At 48.3% G+C, this 19,821-nt stretch overlaps 1 protein-coding gene across 1 annotated transcript in view; it reads left to right on the forward strand.

Annotated features, from left to right (window-relative positions):
• LRRIQ1 (leucine rich repeats and IQ motif containing 1) overlaps window positions 1–19,821 on the forward strand; it is a 1,142,626-nt gene that overhangs the window by 332,229 nt on the left and 790,576 nt on the right. Inside the window, exon 10 of the mRNA XM_085653925.1 lies at window positions 9,119–9,312. Within this exon, the coding sequence (XP_085510051.1) occupies window positions 9,119–9,312 (194 nt within the window). The remainder of the gene's footprint in view (window positions 1–9,118; window positions 9,313–19,821) is intronic.

The raw sequence follows: 19,821 nt of genomic DNA on the forward strand, positions 1-19,821 counted from the left end.
AGTCCTGCTTCCACAAGCTGGAGTCCTGGAAATTGCTGGATTGGAAAACCACCACCAGATTGTGCCAGCCCGGAAGATAATTCGCCGTCACCGAAACATGGTGCTCCAGGCAGTATTGTCAAAAACTGGCGGCCAGGCCAAATCTGAGGGGGATTTGGACCGGGAACCCCCAAGATGATTGATGTAGCGGACCGCCGAGATGTTGTCCATATTGAGGAGAACTGAAGATTGAATGCAGTCTTTTGTCCAGCAGTGAACCGCAAAGGAACCCGCCAGGAGCTCTAGACAATTTATATGTAATTTGCATTCGTCTGGAGACCACAACCCTCCGGTAGAAAAGTCGCTGCACCTGGCTCCCCAGCCCTGATTGCTGGCGTCCGACTCTATAGCTAAGTCTGGAGAGGAACCGAAGATTGCGCGACCGTTCCAGGCCTCCATATGTTGGAGCCGCTCCATATGTTGGAGTCACCATTGGATCTCTTCTCTGGCTTCTACTGACAGTGTGTGAGAGTAGAGGCACCCCTTCCTGAGGTATGATGCTTTGAGGCGCTGTAACGCATGATAGTGAATTGGGCCTGGGAAGATCTCCTGGATGGAGGCAGAGAGTAAACCTACCACCCGAGCAAAATCCCTTAGGGACACATGTGTCTTGACCAGAGTGCGCTGCAATTTGTGCCGGATCTTTGTGAATTTCCGAGGGAGACTGAGAGTAGAGGGCATTGAGTCGATCACGAAACCCAGAAATGTCAGAGTCTGTGAAGGAGAGAGCATTGACTTGGTCTTGTTGATAACACACCCCAGGCCTTGGAGGAGGTTTACCGTCATCTGAAGATGCTGGTGAAGTCGGCGAGGGCAAGCGTCCATGAGAAGGAGATCGTCGAGGTAGACGATCATCCGAACGCCCTGAGCTCGTAACCACTCTACCACAGGTTTGAGGGCCTTGGTAAAACACAAAGGGGCCGACGAGAGGCCGAACGGGAGGGAGGCAAATTCAAACACCTAATCGCCCCAAATGAACTGAAGGAAACTCCGGTACGGGGAAAAATCGGAATCACCAGATAGGCGTCCTTCAGATCGAGGCGATCCAGCCAATCGTCTGGACGTAGCATATCCCTGAGAAGATGGATACCTTCCGTCTTGAAATGGTGGAAGATCAACCACTTGTTGAAACTGCTTAGATTGATCACCGGGCGCTTGCCCCATCTGTCTTGTCGACTGGAAACAAATTGCTGACAAAACCTCACGGATGAAGGACTGCGGGAACGATAGCTCCTTTGGCGAGGAGGGAGGAAATCTCCTCATCTACCAGAGCGGAGTCCTGGCGGGAGAACTAAATGGGGCAGGGCCTGGTGCGTTTAAATGGGTTCCCCAGGAATTCTATGTGAAAGCCTTGGATGGTTTGCAGGACCCACTGATCTCCTGTGACAGAAGTCCAGGCCTGAAAAAAATTCCCCAGCCTCCCCCCTATTTTTAGATGAGAAGAAGGGAGTAGACTCACCGTTGGAAGAGGCCGCAGGACCTCGGAAGCCATGTCCTTTGCTGCGTCTACCTCTTGTGGGGTAAAAGTTGCCGAAACTGGACTGGTCCTGATATTGGCCCTTGTTGGAGCCTTGCCATATTTGCTGGTGGTTGGAACTATGGTTGGTCGAGCGGCCCCTGCCTCGACCGGCCCCGCGGAAAACCCAGGTAAACACCTTCTTTATTGTAGATTGAGCTTTGTCAAGTGAGGTGAAAGTATTAACACATTTTTCCAATTCTCTCACGAATGGGTCACCAATCAGACCCCCTTGGGCTACCGCTCCGGCTTCCGAATCTGCAAGGTCCCCTAGTTTGGGGTCCACCTTGATGAGCAGAGAGCACCGCCGTTCACTTGAAGTGGCACAATTGGCATTGCCGAGGAACACAATAGCTCTCTGAGCCCAACCAGACAGGGAGTCAGGGGAGATAAGGGAGCTTGACGACTTGGCTTCCTCTGCCATGTCGAGAATCTTGGTTAAAGGGCCGAGAACATCAAGGAGCTTATCCTGGCAAGCCCGCCAGGATCTGACGATTCCCTTCTTGGGGTCACGCATGAACTTTTGGAGGAAAGTCGCCATGCGAGTGTCGATTTCCGGTGTGAGGGCGACTTTGACATCCAAAGGAGGGCGAGGGCATTCTGCCCTGAGACAATTACGAGCCTCTTTCTCCGGTGGCTTCCTGATGCGTAAGGCCATGTATTCTGCCACCTTGTCCGCTGGAGGATGTATGACGTAACAACGCTTTTCATTACAACGCGTGCCGTTACATCGCGGTCGTTTACAACGACTGCGATGTTACCACGCTATGCCATTACAACGCAAGCCTTTACATCGACTTGCGCTAGATGGCGTGCTAACATTATAAAAGTGTAATTTACTATTCCAACTCCAGTCCACTTAACAGTAGGAAGTTGTTGGGATAGTAAACTACACAATTTGTAATGATAGCACGCCATCTAGCGCAAGTCGATGTAAAGACTTGCGTTATAATGGCAGAACGTGGTTACATCGCGTTCGTTGTAACAACAGCGATGTAACAGCTTCGCGGTGTACTGACTGCGATGTTAAGGATGTTTCCCCTGCTGGAGCCCAGTCGGACGAGCGAGGATGCACGATCTCATCTGGATCAAACATATCAGAGACATCAGATGAAGGAGGGGTCACGGGGTCTGGAAGGACCTGGATCGGCATCATCATTCCCCGAGTTCTGGGGGATAGCAGGGGGAGTCAGCTGCGATAGGTTCGGTTGGGTGGTGAGGAAAGCCTGCTTGAGCCTGTCAAAGGCTGTGGCGTCCATCCCTGTGTCTCTAGGACGTTTGGTCAGCAGAGGTGAGGGGTCCGGTAGAATTGTCGGGATGGGAGTAGTTGGAGGTGGAGGGGGCACCGGTAAACTTAAAAAGCGTGCTAACGCTTGATCAATTCTCTGGGTGAGCCTTTCTTCAAGGGGGGTCATAGCCTCCCCGACTGCTCTGTGAATAGAATTGTCCACCGCTTTGTAGAACTCCTCATCCCATTGAAGGTCGGTCAGGGCATTTACCCCTCCTTGGGAGTCGTCATCATATTCAAATTCAATGATGACAGGCCACAAAACAACACAAAGGTCAGGCGAGAAGAAACCAGAAAGTAGGTCTGGGTGTCAGACGTTGCGCGGGAGATCCCAGGACTGTTGGGGCCTGGGTGTCAGCGGGAATGCAGGGCGAGAAAACTCGCAATAAGGCAAAGAAGGGGTAATTAGCCCCGGGCACGTGTGTCTGGTGCCTGCAAGTTACAGTGAATACACAAATCTGGCCAGGGAACCAAGTGCCCAATCAGTGTGAAAGCGCTATAATACGGGACCCCAGAGGGCGTGGTAGATAATATACACTCCACCAAATATGTGCCAAGCGGAGCATGAGAACAATACCACCGAACGGCTGTATTGGAAACCCCTCACAGCCCGCTCGAGGTAAAGTTCCTCAGGCCAGGAAACCAACAACTACGGCGCATTGCACAAGCCCTTCAGGGTTTGAAATGTGCGCGCTGTAGAATGCTTCTCACGCGCCCCCTGACGGCTGGAGGAGCGTGGGTGCACCAGATGAACCACGTAGGAGGAAAAACACTCCCGCGGCTCCCTCAGCGGGATGGGCACTCGTCCCAGAAGAAAACAAGCATTTGCAATTCAATAGGTCTCACGTTTACGCGAGTTTGAGCTATTGACATTGCAAATAACAATGTCTTTTATTTGTGTTTTCGTTTTTAAAACATAAATAAAAGGCATTGTCATTTACTCGCGTAAATGCGAGAGCTATTGCATTGCAAATGCTTGTTAATCATGTTCTAGTATGGCATTTCAGCTCAAACCCACTGTTTATTAATAGTACCAAATTTGTGAAAATTTCATACTTGAACAACTAAATATGCACTAGAAACCTCAGATCAATTTTACAGGAATATCATTTCGTTTCAAAAGCACTGTAATCTGCCTTTCAGGGCAGGCACGTGCTCAGGTCTCTTATTCTTATTTTTGAAGTCAAATAAATTAGTCTTTCTGTCCCTAATGCTTGAAATGCTTTCCATGAGAGGAAATTAGGACTGATCCAGTTTCAGTGATGAAAAGCTCCTATTGCAATAACTCTGCCAGTCCTCTGGGAGGAATCCATCTTTAAGCGCCATCTCTTTTTTTTTAAACATGTTTTTATTAGACCTTTTCACACCTATCAGAGACATAAATCTAGCGGCTGCCACGCTCCCAGCTATATTGACATTACCATACACATTCCACTTTTGGGCGAAGGCAAGGCTTTTACAGTAGAGAGGAAAAACAAAACAAAACAGAACATGAAAATACACTTTCCGTCGGCTTCTTCATTTAACCGCCATCTCAAGCAGCGTTTTCACTATTGTCACCTTTGTGAGTAAGGTCAATTAACAGGAGGGCAGACATCAAGGACAACGTGGCTGCTTTGATGGTAGGGATCTGCGCGAAGGTCGGAGCTATACTGACTGTTGATACTTAATATGGGACCACATGATCCCAGCTGGACAGCTCCTATCTCATTGGTCCTTAAGAGACATGATGCAGAGGGTGGGGTAGACGTAGAGTGCCAACCCACCCGTTCAACAAGGTTCCACAGATGATCTGCATGCTTGGTGGGGCACCAGGGTGGCTTTGCTAGTATACTGAGCCCCCTCTTGAACGATGTAGATGCGCACTGAATGGCTTTTGGGTCAAATAGAAATTGACAAATCTATTGAGTATCTATGATCACTCACTTTCATCTGGTACAATTCAGTTAAGCGTACAGAAAGAACAGCACTGGGAAACAAACAGGTACCCGGAGAAATAGCACAGCGCAGCAGCTGCAGGTAAGGAGATTGTGTTCATATGAGCTAGGAGTATGGAGGAGCTAGGAGTATGGAGGAGCTAGGAGTATGGAGGAGCAGCTAGGAGTATGGAGGAGCTAAGAGTATGGAGGAGCTAGGAGTATGGAGGAGCTAGGAGTATGGAGGAACTAGGAGTATGGAGGAGCTAGGAGTATGGAGGAGCTAGGAGTATGGAGGAGCTAAGAGTATGGAGGAGCTAAGAGTATGGAGGAGCTAAGAGTATGGAGGAGCTAAGAGTATGGAGGAGCTAAGAGTATGGAGGAGCTAGGAGTATGGAGGAGCTAGGAGTATGGAGGAGCTAGGAGTATGACAGCGGAGGGAAGGCAACAAGTTAAAAAAAATAAAAAAAATTGAAAAGCAGCGGGTGGGACGGGCAAATTTAAACGATCTTCACCCGGGCAAATGATAAACTGTGACGGGCGGAAGGTGAAAGCAGCATGAGCATTATTACATGCACTCACCCAGTGTGGAGAAACCGGGAACACATCAGCGCCGGTGGCAGGCTGTTGTTGCCGCCTGGAGGGTGCAGCCGCCTAATGGAGAAGGAGGAAGACTCGTGACCGAAGCAGCCGGTGTCTGCAATGAAGAGGGGCGGTGATGTGGTGGACCCTTCCCTGGCCAGGGAGCTTAAGACTGCAGCAGAGGAGCGGCAGTGGGACAGCCATAGGACTGCCTCCGAGAAGCGAGCACATGCACCATTACTGCCGCTCCAAAATAGTTAGAGAGGGCGGCGGCGCCATCAAAACAAACTGCGACGGGCAGAAGGCAAACACTGCACTCGTGCAAATGAGAACAAACTGCGACGGGCAAAGGCAGAAATGTCAATAAAAAAAGTCAAATGAAAAGAAGCGGGACGGGCAAATTCAACATTTCTGGGCGGAAGGCATCAATGTAAAAAAAAACATTCAAATTAAAAGAATGCAAGACGGCCAAATGCTATGTTTCTGTCAGAGGGTGGTTGAAGGCCGGAAACAGCAGCGGACCTAACGCAAGATAAAATCAAGAGTGAAAGCAAGCGTGGCGCGCGCGCTTGGCGGGGGAGCGCATTACAGGCGGGGGAGCGGACCCTTTGAAGTTTGATGCCGAGGGCGCCAGTGGGCTGAAGCGCTTCCCCAAACGGATTGCATGGCGGCACGATGCACGTGATTGTGCGCGTGCTCGCCATGCAATCCGCTTTTGGGAGCACTTCTGAGAGCCCCTTACTAGAGTCTCGCATAGCGATTGCTATCGCAATAGCTAGGCGAGACCTAAAAACGGTCACAAAACAGAGGCGGAACGCGGGAGAGCAAAGCGCCGCCTCAAACTGACAAACCAATTGAATGACAAACGGGCAGCAAGGCGCCGTGACAGAGAAAAATGCTCACAAGAGCCCAGAAGGCATTAAATAAAGAAACCAAACACCACAAATCTAGTACAAACTTTAAATGATATCGGCATAAAGCGCAAGGGCATATAAAAGAAAACACACAATCGCATGAGCTGTTGAGCAAGGCATTAATCCATAGACAATCAACAGACAAGAAAATGAGGAAAACACTTAGCGTGGCTGTGGAGCAGCAAAGAACGAGAAGGAAGAGCCAGTGGGGGCAGACTATCTGGATACTGGAGGACCCTGATTGGGTGACCCGGGACTATACTGATTGGACAATTTTGTTTGACTACATATTTCCCCAGGGTTGGTGGGAAATGTAGTCTTATTGTTTTCTATGGTAGCTGTACCAATAAAGTGAAGAAAGAAGGCATAATCCTCGCCTCCAGTCCTGACATAGAATTTGTATTTTACGGCAAATTTGTATCAGAACAGAAAATATTGTCAAATGGCTTTGCATTGTCAAGCTGTTCTTTCACAATATTTGGTGGTAATGGATAAATAATTGATGTCATGTGGCACGAATTTGTCAGCTAAAGATGTATAGTGACAGAATGGAGTCTGCTTCGGTTATAGGTATAATCAGACGTGAAGGCAGTAAGTAATACAGGCAATAACAATTTTCTTCCTGTTTGCACAAGATCTGTAGTCGTTGCCATCTACCACCAAGCGAATAATGACATTAAACTAACATCAAATTATCACTTGAAAATATAGCGTAAACACACAAATTCTGTACTATGATGTCAGTATCTTACTTTTAAATACTCTAATTTCCTCAAAAACAGGGTTTCCTAATTTTAGTAAATACGTTGATATTGGCCTGAAACTCCGTATTTAACTTTTTGATTGCAAACTATTTTGCACCGATGTTCCAACTTTTCATTTTTCGTTATAATAAACCATTTTAGTCCTCAGATATATACGTGTCATTTTCTCGAACACATCGTTCAAGTGACTGATTAAAAATTGTGCAACAGAAATGTATTTCGTCCCTAAATATCAACGTGCCACTATCTGAGAAATATTTATTTAAATGTGCTGATGTTTTCCCTTAAATATCATCTTCTTGTCATTTATAGTATAGGCTCACATTTTGCCTGCGGATAGCAACTCGTGATTTTCTTCTGTATCCTCATTTACTTCTGCCTCAGATGGCCAGCAGAGAAGGCAACTGAAGAGAACCTGTATTGTCTGGAGTGAGCTTCGGTTCTTTGGTAATTTGGCTTGCTTGTGGAGTGGGGCCGGGTGCAGAATATCGGGTTCTGATCTTTCAGTCCAAGTCTTAGACTCTCAGAGCCACATCCAGTCCTCTATTCCTTGCGTAAAGTTGGCAGTGGCTCAGTGTACCACTGCAAGTGAGGGTCTCTGATTCTATATGGTGTCAAAAGTAGACATTAGCTCTTCAATACAATTGCATCTTTGAGGCTCTATCCAACAACAGTCTATTTTTGTTATTTTTACTTGGCCAGGTTTAGCCATGGGCGTATGTTGCCTACAGGACCATTTTAGATGGACTGTTGATGTGGGCTGGGCAAGCAGCATGGGATCACTGTTAGACAGACAGGCCGGCCGGCAGTGTCATCATATAATCGATCAGTCATATGATGGCTCCACCGGAGTGGCACCATGGTGGCGCAAACTGGTAAGAGGGGAAAACACACACACATTCGCCTTAATTGTATATCGTAGCAGGACAATGTTTGGGAAAAGCTGAATGCGATGCAATGAATGGCGGGGGGGGGGGGGGGGGAGGGGGGGGGGGGTGATGGGTCGATATGGGACCCAGGAGTTCAGCTGTACCTTCGGATGCCTCCCTAGGTTTGCTACCAGATCCTTACTTTTGTAGAAATGGCTACCTTAATGTAGATGCTGGTCTGATTCTTAAGTATGGCGGTCACTATTGCTTAAACCTTTTCATAAGAATGTTCTTTTTTCGTCCCTTGCCCACCACAGTCGATGAAACTCACTACAATTGTATGCTGCTGTGTGCCTGTGTAGAAACATAGAAAAGAGCACAAGCTATGCAGTACTTCATTATAAATAACATTTGGTTCTACATCTTACACAGCTACCCCTGATTAAGTATTTTATGTTCTGATGAAAAAGCTGAAGCAAAATCGCTTTGTGTTTTTTTGCATTTTTAGACACTCATTCACAGAACTGTAGAAGCTCCAGTTTAAAGAGACTGGTGCCATTTGACACTTTGAAATGCATTCTATTTTCATAAATGTTGTTTGCTTGTACAAAACTGCAAAAATAAATTGGTGTAAAAACAGGCCCAGGGTTCTCCTGTGTACAGTAAAGGCTTCCAGAATCTCAAAGTACTCCTACTGGAACACTATTACTACGGGTAAGTAACTATTTCTTCCAGTACAGTTGAGATGTTAAAACTTTGCTGGCCCGCTCACTATCCAGGACGAGGTAGTTGCTCCTTAAAGAGCTATCGGTGTGAAGTTTCCATTAAGGTATTTGACGGTAGGGAGCTTCAAGAAAGTAATGGATCCTCATCGTGCCGAGTTTGCTGGGATAATGTGTGGAAGTCTATAGGCCGCTTCAGTGTAGGTGTTTATCTGCCACTGGAGCCTGGAACTATAGTCTCACTCAATGAATTATTTAAACTTGGCAATTGACTAATTGTTCTGGATTGCTGGTTGCATTAAAAAAGGTATGCAGCAAATCAGAGTGTTCACCTTCAATCTCCTAGCTGGGTACAAACCTATGAAAAAATATATTCATTTTCTGTCAAAACAAGGATGTTGTTTTTTTTTTTTTACTTAATGTGCACCGTTGCAAAAAAAATAAAAATGAAAAAGATGTTGATAGTGCATTGTAATTTCTATTAAATGAAAGCAAATGTTTCTTTCAGGTGGGCTTGAGGGTCTGAGACATCTGCAACGACTGGTTGTAGACCACAACCAGTTAATCAGCACCAAAGGTCTCGAGGCCACACCTACTGTCATGTACCTGGACTGCTCATTTAATCATCTGACTGAACTTGAAGGTATTCATAAATGTGGACTGCTGCAAATCTTAAAACTGCAGGGGAATAACCTGAGCAAGGTAAAGCACTAGGAATATTTTTCTAAAGCCAAATGATTGCCACGCTCCTGCCTCCCAGCTGCTCCTCCCTCCCACCTCCCTTTATATGGCGGCCGCTGCGCGGTGAGGAGAGCAACCCTTGATCCTGTCTTCAGGCAGGTCGCTCCCCCACGCCGCACAGCGCCACCAGTGCAACTGTGTGCCTCTGCTGCCTGTCACCCCCGCTGCCGCAGTTTCGAGGCCCCTCTGCCTCGGTAGTCCGGTACTGCTGTATTTTGTTTTGCTGCCTTGCCTAATTTTGTATTGCTACCTGTGTATTTTTTTGCCTCCTTCGTTTCTCCATTTTCTCTGTGCTTCCTGTTTTTGCCTTCTGTGTCCCTTGCTTCGCCCGTTCCCTCCGCTGCGTCCCCTGCGCCCTGTCCCCCTGCTCGCCCATTTGCCGCCCCACTCCCACCTCCCAGCTGCTCCTCCCTCCCACCTCCCTTTATATGGTGGCCGCTGTGCGGCTGCGCCGCTGGTGTGCCTAAGGCAAGCCCTTCTGCACCCATCCGCGCCTGGACCGCGCCCAGCGCCAGACCCCCTGGCCCCCGCGAACGCCACGACACCCGAAACCGTTACGATGCTAGCACCCTCCACGCACTCAACACCGGACGATCACACACCTGCTTCCTGGCCGCCCGAGGCGCACCCAAGGACCCTTCTCTTGCCGAAGCTGCAACTCGACCAGTCTTCGGGCCGCCAAACCAATCACCGAGAAAGGACGCAACCACCTCGGATGCAACTACTGAACACCCGCTCCGCACGCAAACATGCAGTCGAGCTCTGGGACCTGCTCAACACATCCTCCCTGGATGTCGCCTTCCTGACAGAGACCTGGATGAACGCCTCTTCGGCACCCGACATAGTCATCCCGGATGGCTACAAGATCACCCACAGGGACCGCACCAACGGAGTAGGAGGTGGAATTGCCATCATCCACAAGAACACCCTCAGGCTCTTGACCAGCACTGACGACACCTTCAGCACCGCCGAACACCTGCACTTCCAGATCCACACTAATCCCAAAACCACACTCAGAGGAACTCTCGTCTACAGAACCCCCGGACCCCGGCCTCAGTTCAGCGACTCCATCGCCGACTTCGTCAGCACGCACGTTCTTGCCTCCACAGACTACATCCTCCACGTAGACCTGAACTTCCACCTCAAGAACAATAACGACACCAACTCCACCACCCTGATTGACAACCTCGCCAACCTCGGACTCAGACAGCCCGTCACAATGCCCACCCACTCCACCGGCCACACACTGGATCCCATCTTCTCTGCAAGCCCCCACGTCACCTTCAGCAACACCACCGAACTCCACTGGACCAACCATCGCTGCATCCACTTCACCTTCTGGAAACCCACCATGCACCACCGCACTCAACAGATTCCCCGCCGCAGCTGGAGCAAAATCACCGAAGACCAGCTAAACACCACCCTCGCCCGCAACCTCAGAGGCTGGATCGACAACTGCGCCAACACTCTCGCCCGATCAATAAACTCTCCAACAGACACACCAACAAGAAAGCCAGCTGGTTCACCGCAGACCTCTAGGCCTCCAAACAAAACTTCCATACACTAGAGAAGAAATGGCACCGTGAACAGACACCTGACAGCTACGCAGCCCACAAGAACGCCATCCACAGACACCATCACCTCATCAGATCCGCCAAAAAGGCCTCCTTCAAGGACCGACTCGACGACAACGCGCACAACAGCAAAGAGCTCTTCAACATTGTGAAGGAACTCTCCAACCCCAACACCAACGACATCCCACCATCACAAGACCTGTGCGACTCCCTCGCCACCTTCTTCCATCACAAGATCGCAGACATCCACGACCGCTTCAACAACCTGACCACCCCAAAAGCCACCGACACCTCAGACCCCGCGGCCACCACCCGCATCGATCCCCTACTCACCTGGACCAACATAAACGGCGACGACACCATCAAAATCATGAACACCATCCACTCCGGCTCTCTGTCAGACCCATGCCCACACCACATCTTCAACAAAGCTAGCGCCACCATCGCACCCCACCTCCGCAAGGCCATCAACTCTCCTTCGAGACCGCGACCTTCTCGGAGAGCTGGAAGCACACCGAGATCAACGCCTTACTGAAGAAACCCAAGGCGGATCCGAGGGACCTCAAGAGCTTCCGGCCCATCTCCCTGCTCCCGCTCCCGGCGAAGGTCATCGAGAAGACCGTCAACAGACAGCTGACCCGCTACCTCGAGGAGAACAACATCCTGGACCCATCTCAACCTGGGTTCCGCAGCAACCACAGTACCGAGACTGCCCTCATCGCCGCCACCGATGACATCAGGGCCCTGCTGGACAACGGTAAAACCGCTGCCCTCATCCTCCTGGACCTATCAGCCACCTTCGACACTGTCTGCCACCGCACCCTACGCACATGCCTCCACAACGCAGGGATCCAAGACAAGGCTCTGGAATGGACCACCTCCTTCCTCTCCGGCAGAACCCAGAGCATCTGCCTCCCCCCTTTCCGCTCTGAAGCCTCCGAGATCATCTGCGGCGTACCCCAAGGATCATCCCTCAGCCCGACACTGTTCAACGACTACATGGCACCGCTCGCCCACTTCGCTCGACTGCACGACCTCAACATCATCTCCTACGCCCACGACACTCAGCTGATCCTCTCCCTCACCAAGGACACCCTCACCGCCAAAACCAACCTCCAGGAAGGAATGAAAGCCGTCGCCGAGTGGATGAATAACAGCCGTCTGAAGCTGAACTCAGACAAGACACAGGTCCTCATCCTCGGCTCCACCTCCTCAGCCTGGGGCGACTCCTGCTGGCCGTCTGCACTGGGAGTAGCACCAACACCCACCGACCACGCACGCAACCTGGGGTTTATCCTCGACTCAACACTCTCCATGACCAAACAAGTCAACGCCGTCTCTTCCTCCTGCTTCAACACCCTCCGTTTGCTCCGCAAGATCTACAGGTGGATCTCCACCGAAACAAGGAGAACGGTCACCCAGGCCTTCGTCAGCAGCAGGCTAGACTACAGAAACGCCCTCTACGCAGGTGCCTCGGCCAAACTCCTGAAACGACTACAACGCATGCGGAACGCCTCTGCTCGCCTGATCCTCAGCATCTTGCGCCACAGTCACACAGACCTGCACTGGCTTCCCGTCAACAAGATCATCACCTTCAAGCTCCTTACCCATGCACACAAGGCACTCCACACCACCTGACCGGCATACCTCAACAGGCGACTCACCTTCTACACTCCGAACTGACAGCTCCGCTCCGCCGCCCTCGCCACCGTCCCCCACATCCGAAGAGCGACCACCGGTGGCAGAACGTTCTCCCACCTTGCCGCCAAGACCTGGAAGACCCTCCCCATCCTCCTACGGCAGACCCAGGACCTACTAACCTTCAGGAGGCTCCTCAAGACCTGGCTATTCGAACAGTAGCAGCACCCCCTCCCCCACCCAAGCGCCTTGAGACCCTCACGGGTGAGTAGTGCGCTCTACAAATGTACTGATTGATTCCTCACCTTTGTTTTATGACCATTATTGCCCTTGCTACATTATCTCTGACAATCAATGATATTCACATGTTTCTAGACAGCCAAGGCCCGATTTACAAAGAGGGCAAATGTGACATGTAAAAAGTGGTACTTATGCCTATGTATCTCAGTGATGAGTAACAAGCCAGCCATGCATGCGATGTTGCTTATACTTACTGAATTTCCAAAAAATGTGCAGGGTGAAGGCAGTCCTAAGTGCCACCTATATGAATAAAAGTGGATGTACACCGAGGCATCTCAAAAGTGTGGGTTTGGAAAAGTAATGCAGATGAAATGACAAATCACACAATGATACCACAGGGGCAAACATTACAAATGTTCCAAACACCTGCCTACCCTTACAAACATATGTCTAAATGAACCAGATGTAAGTGTTGCATAAAGTGTGACATTATGCCATGAGTATTACCCATTTTCAGGAACTGAAAGGGAATACACTTTGTGGAAACATATTGTAACTAAAGAGAAACAAGAAATAAAAACAGTTTTGAAACCTTGCTATTTTTCAAACCAACGGTAGTCTGCACCTCCTGTACACAGAGTGAGAGCAATAGAGGTATTCCCAAAATGTATGTGAATACTATATATTGTAGGGTAAATGTCAAATCCGTAGGTAACTTTATGCTTGAGAGCTTAGGGAATCCAATAAGCAGTGGCAACACCCCTATGCACGTGAGCATTGCACCTATGACTGCATTAACAACAATTGGTGGACAGAATGCAAATCAGTGTCATACATTCGCCCCAGTACAGAGATCTGGGCTTAAATCCATCGTTTTTTTGCTCACCATGCCATTCCAGTTTGAACCCAGCCGTATGCAAATCAGTCTTGACCCTTTGCCTCCCTGGAATGGAAACCAGCATCCTAGGACCGGTTTCAGGGTTTCACCCCTCTTCAGCCAGGATAGCTTAACTTCAGTGGCATGGAGAGCACGGGACCCACGTCTAGGCATGCCCGTCCCACTCGGGGTGGCAAATGCAAAAACAACAATTGATGGACAGAATGCAGAACAATGTCATACATTCACCCCACTACAGAGATCTGGGCTTAAATTCATCGTTTTTTTTGCTCACCATGCCATTCCAGTTTGAACCCAGCCATATGCAAATCAATCTTGACCCTGTGCCTCATGGGAACAGTCCAGCCCGAACTGCCAGGCCAGGTCCTCCTTGGACTGGAAACAAGCATCCTGGGACCGGTTTCGGGGTTTCACCCCTCTTCAGCCAGGATAGCTTAACTCCAGTGGCATGGAGAGCACGGGATCCACGTCTGGGCATACCCATCCCACTCGGGGTGACAAATGCAAAAACAACAATTGACTTCCCGCCAGTCACAGACAAATTTCGGGAATTTAATATTCGTTATCAATGGGGCCATCAATTGGTTATCATGTTCACTTGAGAGGACAAAAGACAAGTTATCTGCTCACTAACAGAAGCTAAACAACTACTCAAGCTTCAGGCAGATCCACCTGGAGGAGCTGCGTCACCCACACAGACACTTTCCAGGGAATCCTTGCGACCCATCAGGTCCTTGGTTCCGCCACTCCACACTGATTAAAACCATAAGGTCACAGCCTCTCAGGAAAAAAAAAAAAGGACATTATTTAGCATCTCTGCCATAAGGATAAGAAGCTCTCCCCAATTCCATTGGCCACAGGCTCTGTGTGATCTGTTTCAGTGCCCCTATCCCATCTTCCTCTGAGCCTTATCTAACAGGACTAGCCAAGGCCCCAATCAAACGAACATGCTCTGGAATTTTTGGAGCTGTATGGTTCCACAGAATAATGTATTCCATTAATCTACCCTAATGACTGAAATTTTGAGTGCCCTCAGACAGGAAACTTTTGATCTTGAGGTCCATGGTCATTTCACTGTCACACATGGGTCTCTGCTTTAATAAATGTTATGACTTCTGCTGGCTGCGGGAGTCTGGGGCCTACAGGGGATATGGCAAATGGGTTTTCGGCAGACAGCAGTCCGGGCGGCATTACACTCTTTTAAAAAACGGAAATAACACAACAGTTAAACAATAATAATAGACTGTGCATAACTGCGATATCTGACCATGTAACAGATGACATGTCCAACCAAACATAGGACAATAAAGAGAACAAAAGTGATCATAACACTTGGAGCATTAAAAACTATTGGATAGTCAATGACCAATTGGCAATAAAAGATAGAGATATGAATGTACCGATGTGAAAAGGGAGCCAGCCGGTTACAGACCAAATGATCCCCTACCCAACCCCTGCTGCATTAAATGAAAGAGAGCAAGCGGTCCTGATGAAGGTGGATTGAATCACATATATCCACTGAAACGTGCGTCGGCCTGATTTTTTCCAGCTGGCGGCAGAACCATGGATATTAATGAAGGACTCTCACCATGTGTTTTCAGTAGCAAGCCATTTTTTGCTGGAAATTAATGAATGTGATGTGATGAGTGTATGAGTGTGTATGGTATGCTATGATTGTATGAGAGGTTAGTATAAATGTGATTTTAGTTTGGGGATGTATTTAAGATTTTTGTTTTGTATATATTTATTGCATTAATCATGTCAAATTTGTATCCTCAATAGAATTATTAATATGTTTAACCACTTTTGATTTGTATTGTACATATGGACACAGAAAATGATGGTACTTTTACCATTAAAAAAAAAGCTATTGAAAAAATATGATTGTAAAATAGACAGGAGAAAATAATAAATATAAAAGAAATGTATGTATTTTTGTAAGACCCTTTTTTCGATATTCTTTAACCAAGGGATAGCCTAATAGAGCTCATTGTAGCCAGAATAGAATTAGTGTTAGACGAGTGGGAGGTGTTTGTATATGTATGCCTACAGGGGATATTGCTTCGCTCTCTCCTCTGCTTTCCAGCAGAATGTGCCTTCTGCTGTTCAATGAATTCATGTCACGGATGACCACCCCCCCTCTATTCACACCCTTGGAGAGTGACTTTTCTGTTGTGTCTGGCTTCTTTAATTTTCTGGCCTCGGCATGACTTGAATGGAGTTGTTAGGCCCTGTTGACCTCATGACGTTTGTGGTTTTTCTCTAAGCTTGTTTTGTTTCAGGTAGCCTACACTGCTTGGGAGGCCTTTTTTTATTGTTTCCGTATACATCCCACAAGTGTCTAGCTCCTATCGATATTTACCCCACACCCCAGGTCCAGTTGGTTACACAATCTGTTGATATGGCACTGCCCCTGACTGTGCCCTGGTCTACGAATTATGCCCAGGAGGCTAATCTGCTTCTGTTGGGCTGTTTACTTACTCCTTTCCGGTATATTCTTATGTGGATACTGGTTAGCCCCTTCACTACATTTACACCTTCATACAATGACCACCACACGGCCTACAAATTTACGCTCACTTAATGTGAAGTGACTGAAGTCCCCTAATAAGATAAGGCAAATATGGCGATATCTCTTTTTACAGGACCCCGTTGTTATCTTCCTGCAGGAGACTCACCTTTTGCGGGAGGACGCTCCTCGTATGTTCCACTGAAAATATGCAGACTCCTTTTCTAAGACAACAGGAGTGACCATCATGTGCAAGGCAGGTTTCTGCACTCAGATATTGAAGGCAATAAGGGATGCCAGTGGTCGCTACGTGAAACTAAGATGCATTGTGGTTCTCGCCTACTTGCGCTTTTAAATGTTTGCTCCTCTCATCAGGCACAATACCTTTTCCTTCTGGACTTACAACTGGAACAACTAACGGCTGTTAGTGGTAACATGATCATGGGTGAGGACTTAAATCTAGTGTGGGACCCCCAGCTTGACTGCACTGCCACCTCCTTTCAGGGCACTGGGGCGATGTTGGCAGCGCTCAAAAGACTTATGTTTGGTGGATGCTTGGAGGTTAACACCCTGACGTTCGGGATAACTCGTTCTATTCACATGTACACACATCTTATTCTAGGATAGACCGCCTCTTCTCCACCCACTCTTTGCTCCAAAAGCTGGAATCTATCTACATCTCTCACATTTCAATATCTGATCATGCTCAAGTTGAAGCTGTCCGGGACCTGGACTGGGGCGAAAAATTGCGACAGGGCCCATCGCGTTGGTGATTTGCTCCACACCTTATTCGGGACCCGGTGGATGTTGCCGATACTCAAAGAGGGATCACGGATTATTTCAAGCTCAATGTTAATTCGGAGACTTCCAACCAAACACTCTGGTTTTAAGGGCACTATCGGGGGTAATCTCGTCTATTACAGTAGCCAGAGCAAGGGAATTTTCCCTCCACACCTTATTAGTGACCCGGTGGATGTTTCCGATATTCAAAGAGGGCTCATGGATTATTTTGGGCTCAATGATAATTCGTAGACTTCCAACCACACGCTCTGGGATGGTTTTAAGGCCACTATCAGGGGCGTCATCTCCTCTATTGCATTAGCCAGAGCAAGGGAATCTAGACTAGTTGAGACAAATTTAACATTGGAGATTAAGGCTCTTAAGCGACTTGATCACTCTGCCCCTCCCAACGCAATAGAAAGCAATTGGCGTTGTTGCGAGTTCAAATGCTTGCCCATAGAACAAATAAAGCAGTACAATCCCTCCTTGCTCTATACCAGCAATATTACGAAGGGGGGGACAAGGTGGGAGCGCTTCTTGCCTGTAGAATATTCCAGCAACATGCTTGTACACATATAGCTAGGATTAAGACGTATAGTGATTGCTGGGCCACCACTGAACAGGCTTTTATCAAGACCTCTTTTCTGAGGACAATACCTCACATACACTCGTAGGCTCCTTTCTTGACTCGTGGGACCCTTTGGACTCAGCCAATGCCGAACTTCTGGATGCCCCTATCACCCTCGCTGAGCTGCAGCAGGCTTTACAGGGCTTTTCTGTTGGTAAAACTCCTGGCTCTGACGGACTGCCAGTTGGGTTTTACCGAGCCTTCCTTCATCTCACCCAAGATTGCCTCCTAGTGCTTTTTAACTCATTTTCCTCTGAATCACGCATGGACCCCTCTCTATGCACCTCCTATTATCCCATTGCACTTTTAAACATGAATGCCAAGATTTACACCAAGATCTTGGCGAACCACTTAAAACCCTATCTCTCTGGTCTTATCGCACCTGACCAGGTTGGCTTTATCTGCAATTGACAAGTGGTAGATAATATCTGTCAGGTTGCTTATCTTGCCGAGAAGACCCACCGCCATAATATTCCCACCTGCCTTCTCTCGCTTGACGCGGAGGCGGCTTTTGATAGGGTTAGGTGGCCGTTCCCTAGAGCGGTGGTTGAGGGAACAGGTCTCGGGCTGAACATGATATCTCGAATTATGGCCTCCTATACAGCTCCTACTGCTATTATTCGGGTCAATGGTCAACACACGCAGCCCATCCACTTGATGCAAGGCACTCTACAGGGGTTGCCACTCTTACCCCTGCTATTTGCCCTAGAAGTGGAAACCCTAGCTTTCACTATCCAGCAGACAAAGTACATTGTCGGCATTCATTTTGGTGGGTGCGATCATAAATTGAATATGTTTGCAGATGACCTATTGCTTACACTCAGCCAGCCAGCGACATCTCTTCCTGCGGCAGTTCATGCTCTGATCGGATTTGAATGGTTGTCCTGCTTTAAGATTAACATGTCCAAATCCCAAGCTTTGAATCTCATGATCTCCAAACTGGACCTATCCACTATACGCAATCTTGAACCTTTTCATTGGGCCCGCATACTATTCGATATCTGGGTGTCAATTTGACCTCCACTCTATCGTCATGGAGGAAAGCTAATTGGGCATCTTATCGCAAATCTATCCAACATAATCTCCGCCAGTGGTAGCGTCTGCATGTGCCCTGGATGGGACGGCTTAACACTGTCAAAATGTCCATTCTCCCTAAAATCTTCTATCTGTTTCCAACACTTCCCACTTCTATCCCACAGGACGACATCATACGGCTTCAACGGGACAGCCATGCCTTTATTTGGGGGAATGCAACCCATATTCTCCAACTCTGTCTTGAGGCTCGGCAGGGATTGGGGGGGACTCTCTTGCCCCAATCTCCTTGACTACTATTGGGCATTACTGCTCCATTTCATATTGGAATGGGCTGTTCAGGAGAGCGAGAGGCACTGGTTTCACGTGAATCGGGCTGTTGCATGCAGATCCCTTTGGGACCTTGCTTGGTTCCCTTAGCATGCATGTCTGCGGAGTGCTATATTGCAACCCCCACCAGGACAGTTCTTGAAATCTGGGATAAGATTACACTCAAACGTAGACTCACTAAATTTCCCTACCCATACACTCCCCTTGCCTAAAACCCGGACTTCACTCCAGCCCTGGAACGCTACTCCTTTCCCAGTTGGGAGAAGGGCGACTGCTGCACTCTGCGTGACCTGTTAACGGGAACCTCAATTAAAACATTCGTACAGTGCAAACAGGAATTCTAAATACCTGAAATGGCTCAGCTGCAATATTGTCACCTGCGCCACTGGGCACTAAATACCACAAATTTCCGAGGGGCGACCAGACAATTCACTCCTTTTAAAACAGCTTATAATAATGACACGTCAGATTTAATATCGCGTACCTACCAGGTCCTTCAACATTCGGGCCCAGCATGTTTACATAAGTATCAATCACAATGGCAAACTGAAACCACTGAGGGTATCTCCCAAAATCAGTGGGAGATGCTCTGGGGAGGAGACATCCTCAGGACTTATCGCAGTATAGTGCAGTGCGAGTCAGTATACAAACTGATGGCACAATGGTATACACCAACACACCTGAGCACCGTTTATCGCACCACATCTGATTATTGCTGGTGCGGTAACCTGGCCCCTGGCAACTTTCAACACATATGGTGGTCATACACTGTCATTTCCACCTATTGGAAAGAAATCCTAGGTCACATTAAGAGTGTTCTGGGCTCCCCCGCCCTACCTCC

Source organism: Triturus cristatus, chromosome 4_1, assembly GCF_964204655.1.
Source record: "Triturus cristatus chromosome 4_1, aTriCri1.1, whole genome shotgun sequence".
Classification (NCBI taxonomy): domain Eukaryota; kingdom Metazoa; phylum Chordata; class Amphibia; order Caudata; family Salamandridae; genus Triturus; species Triturus cristatus.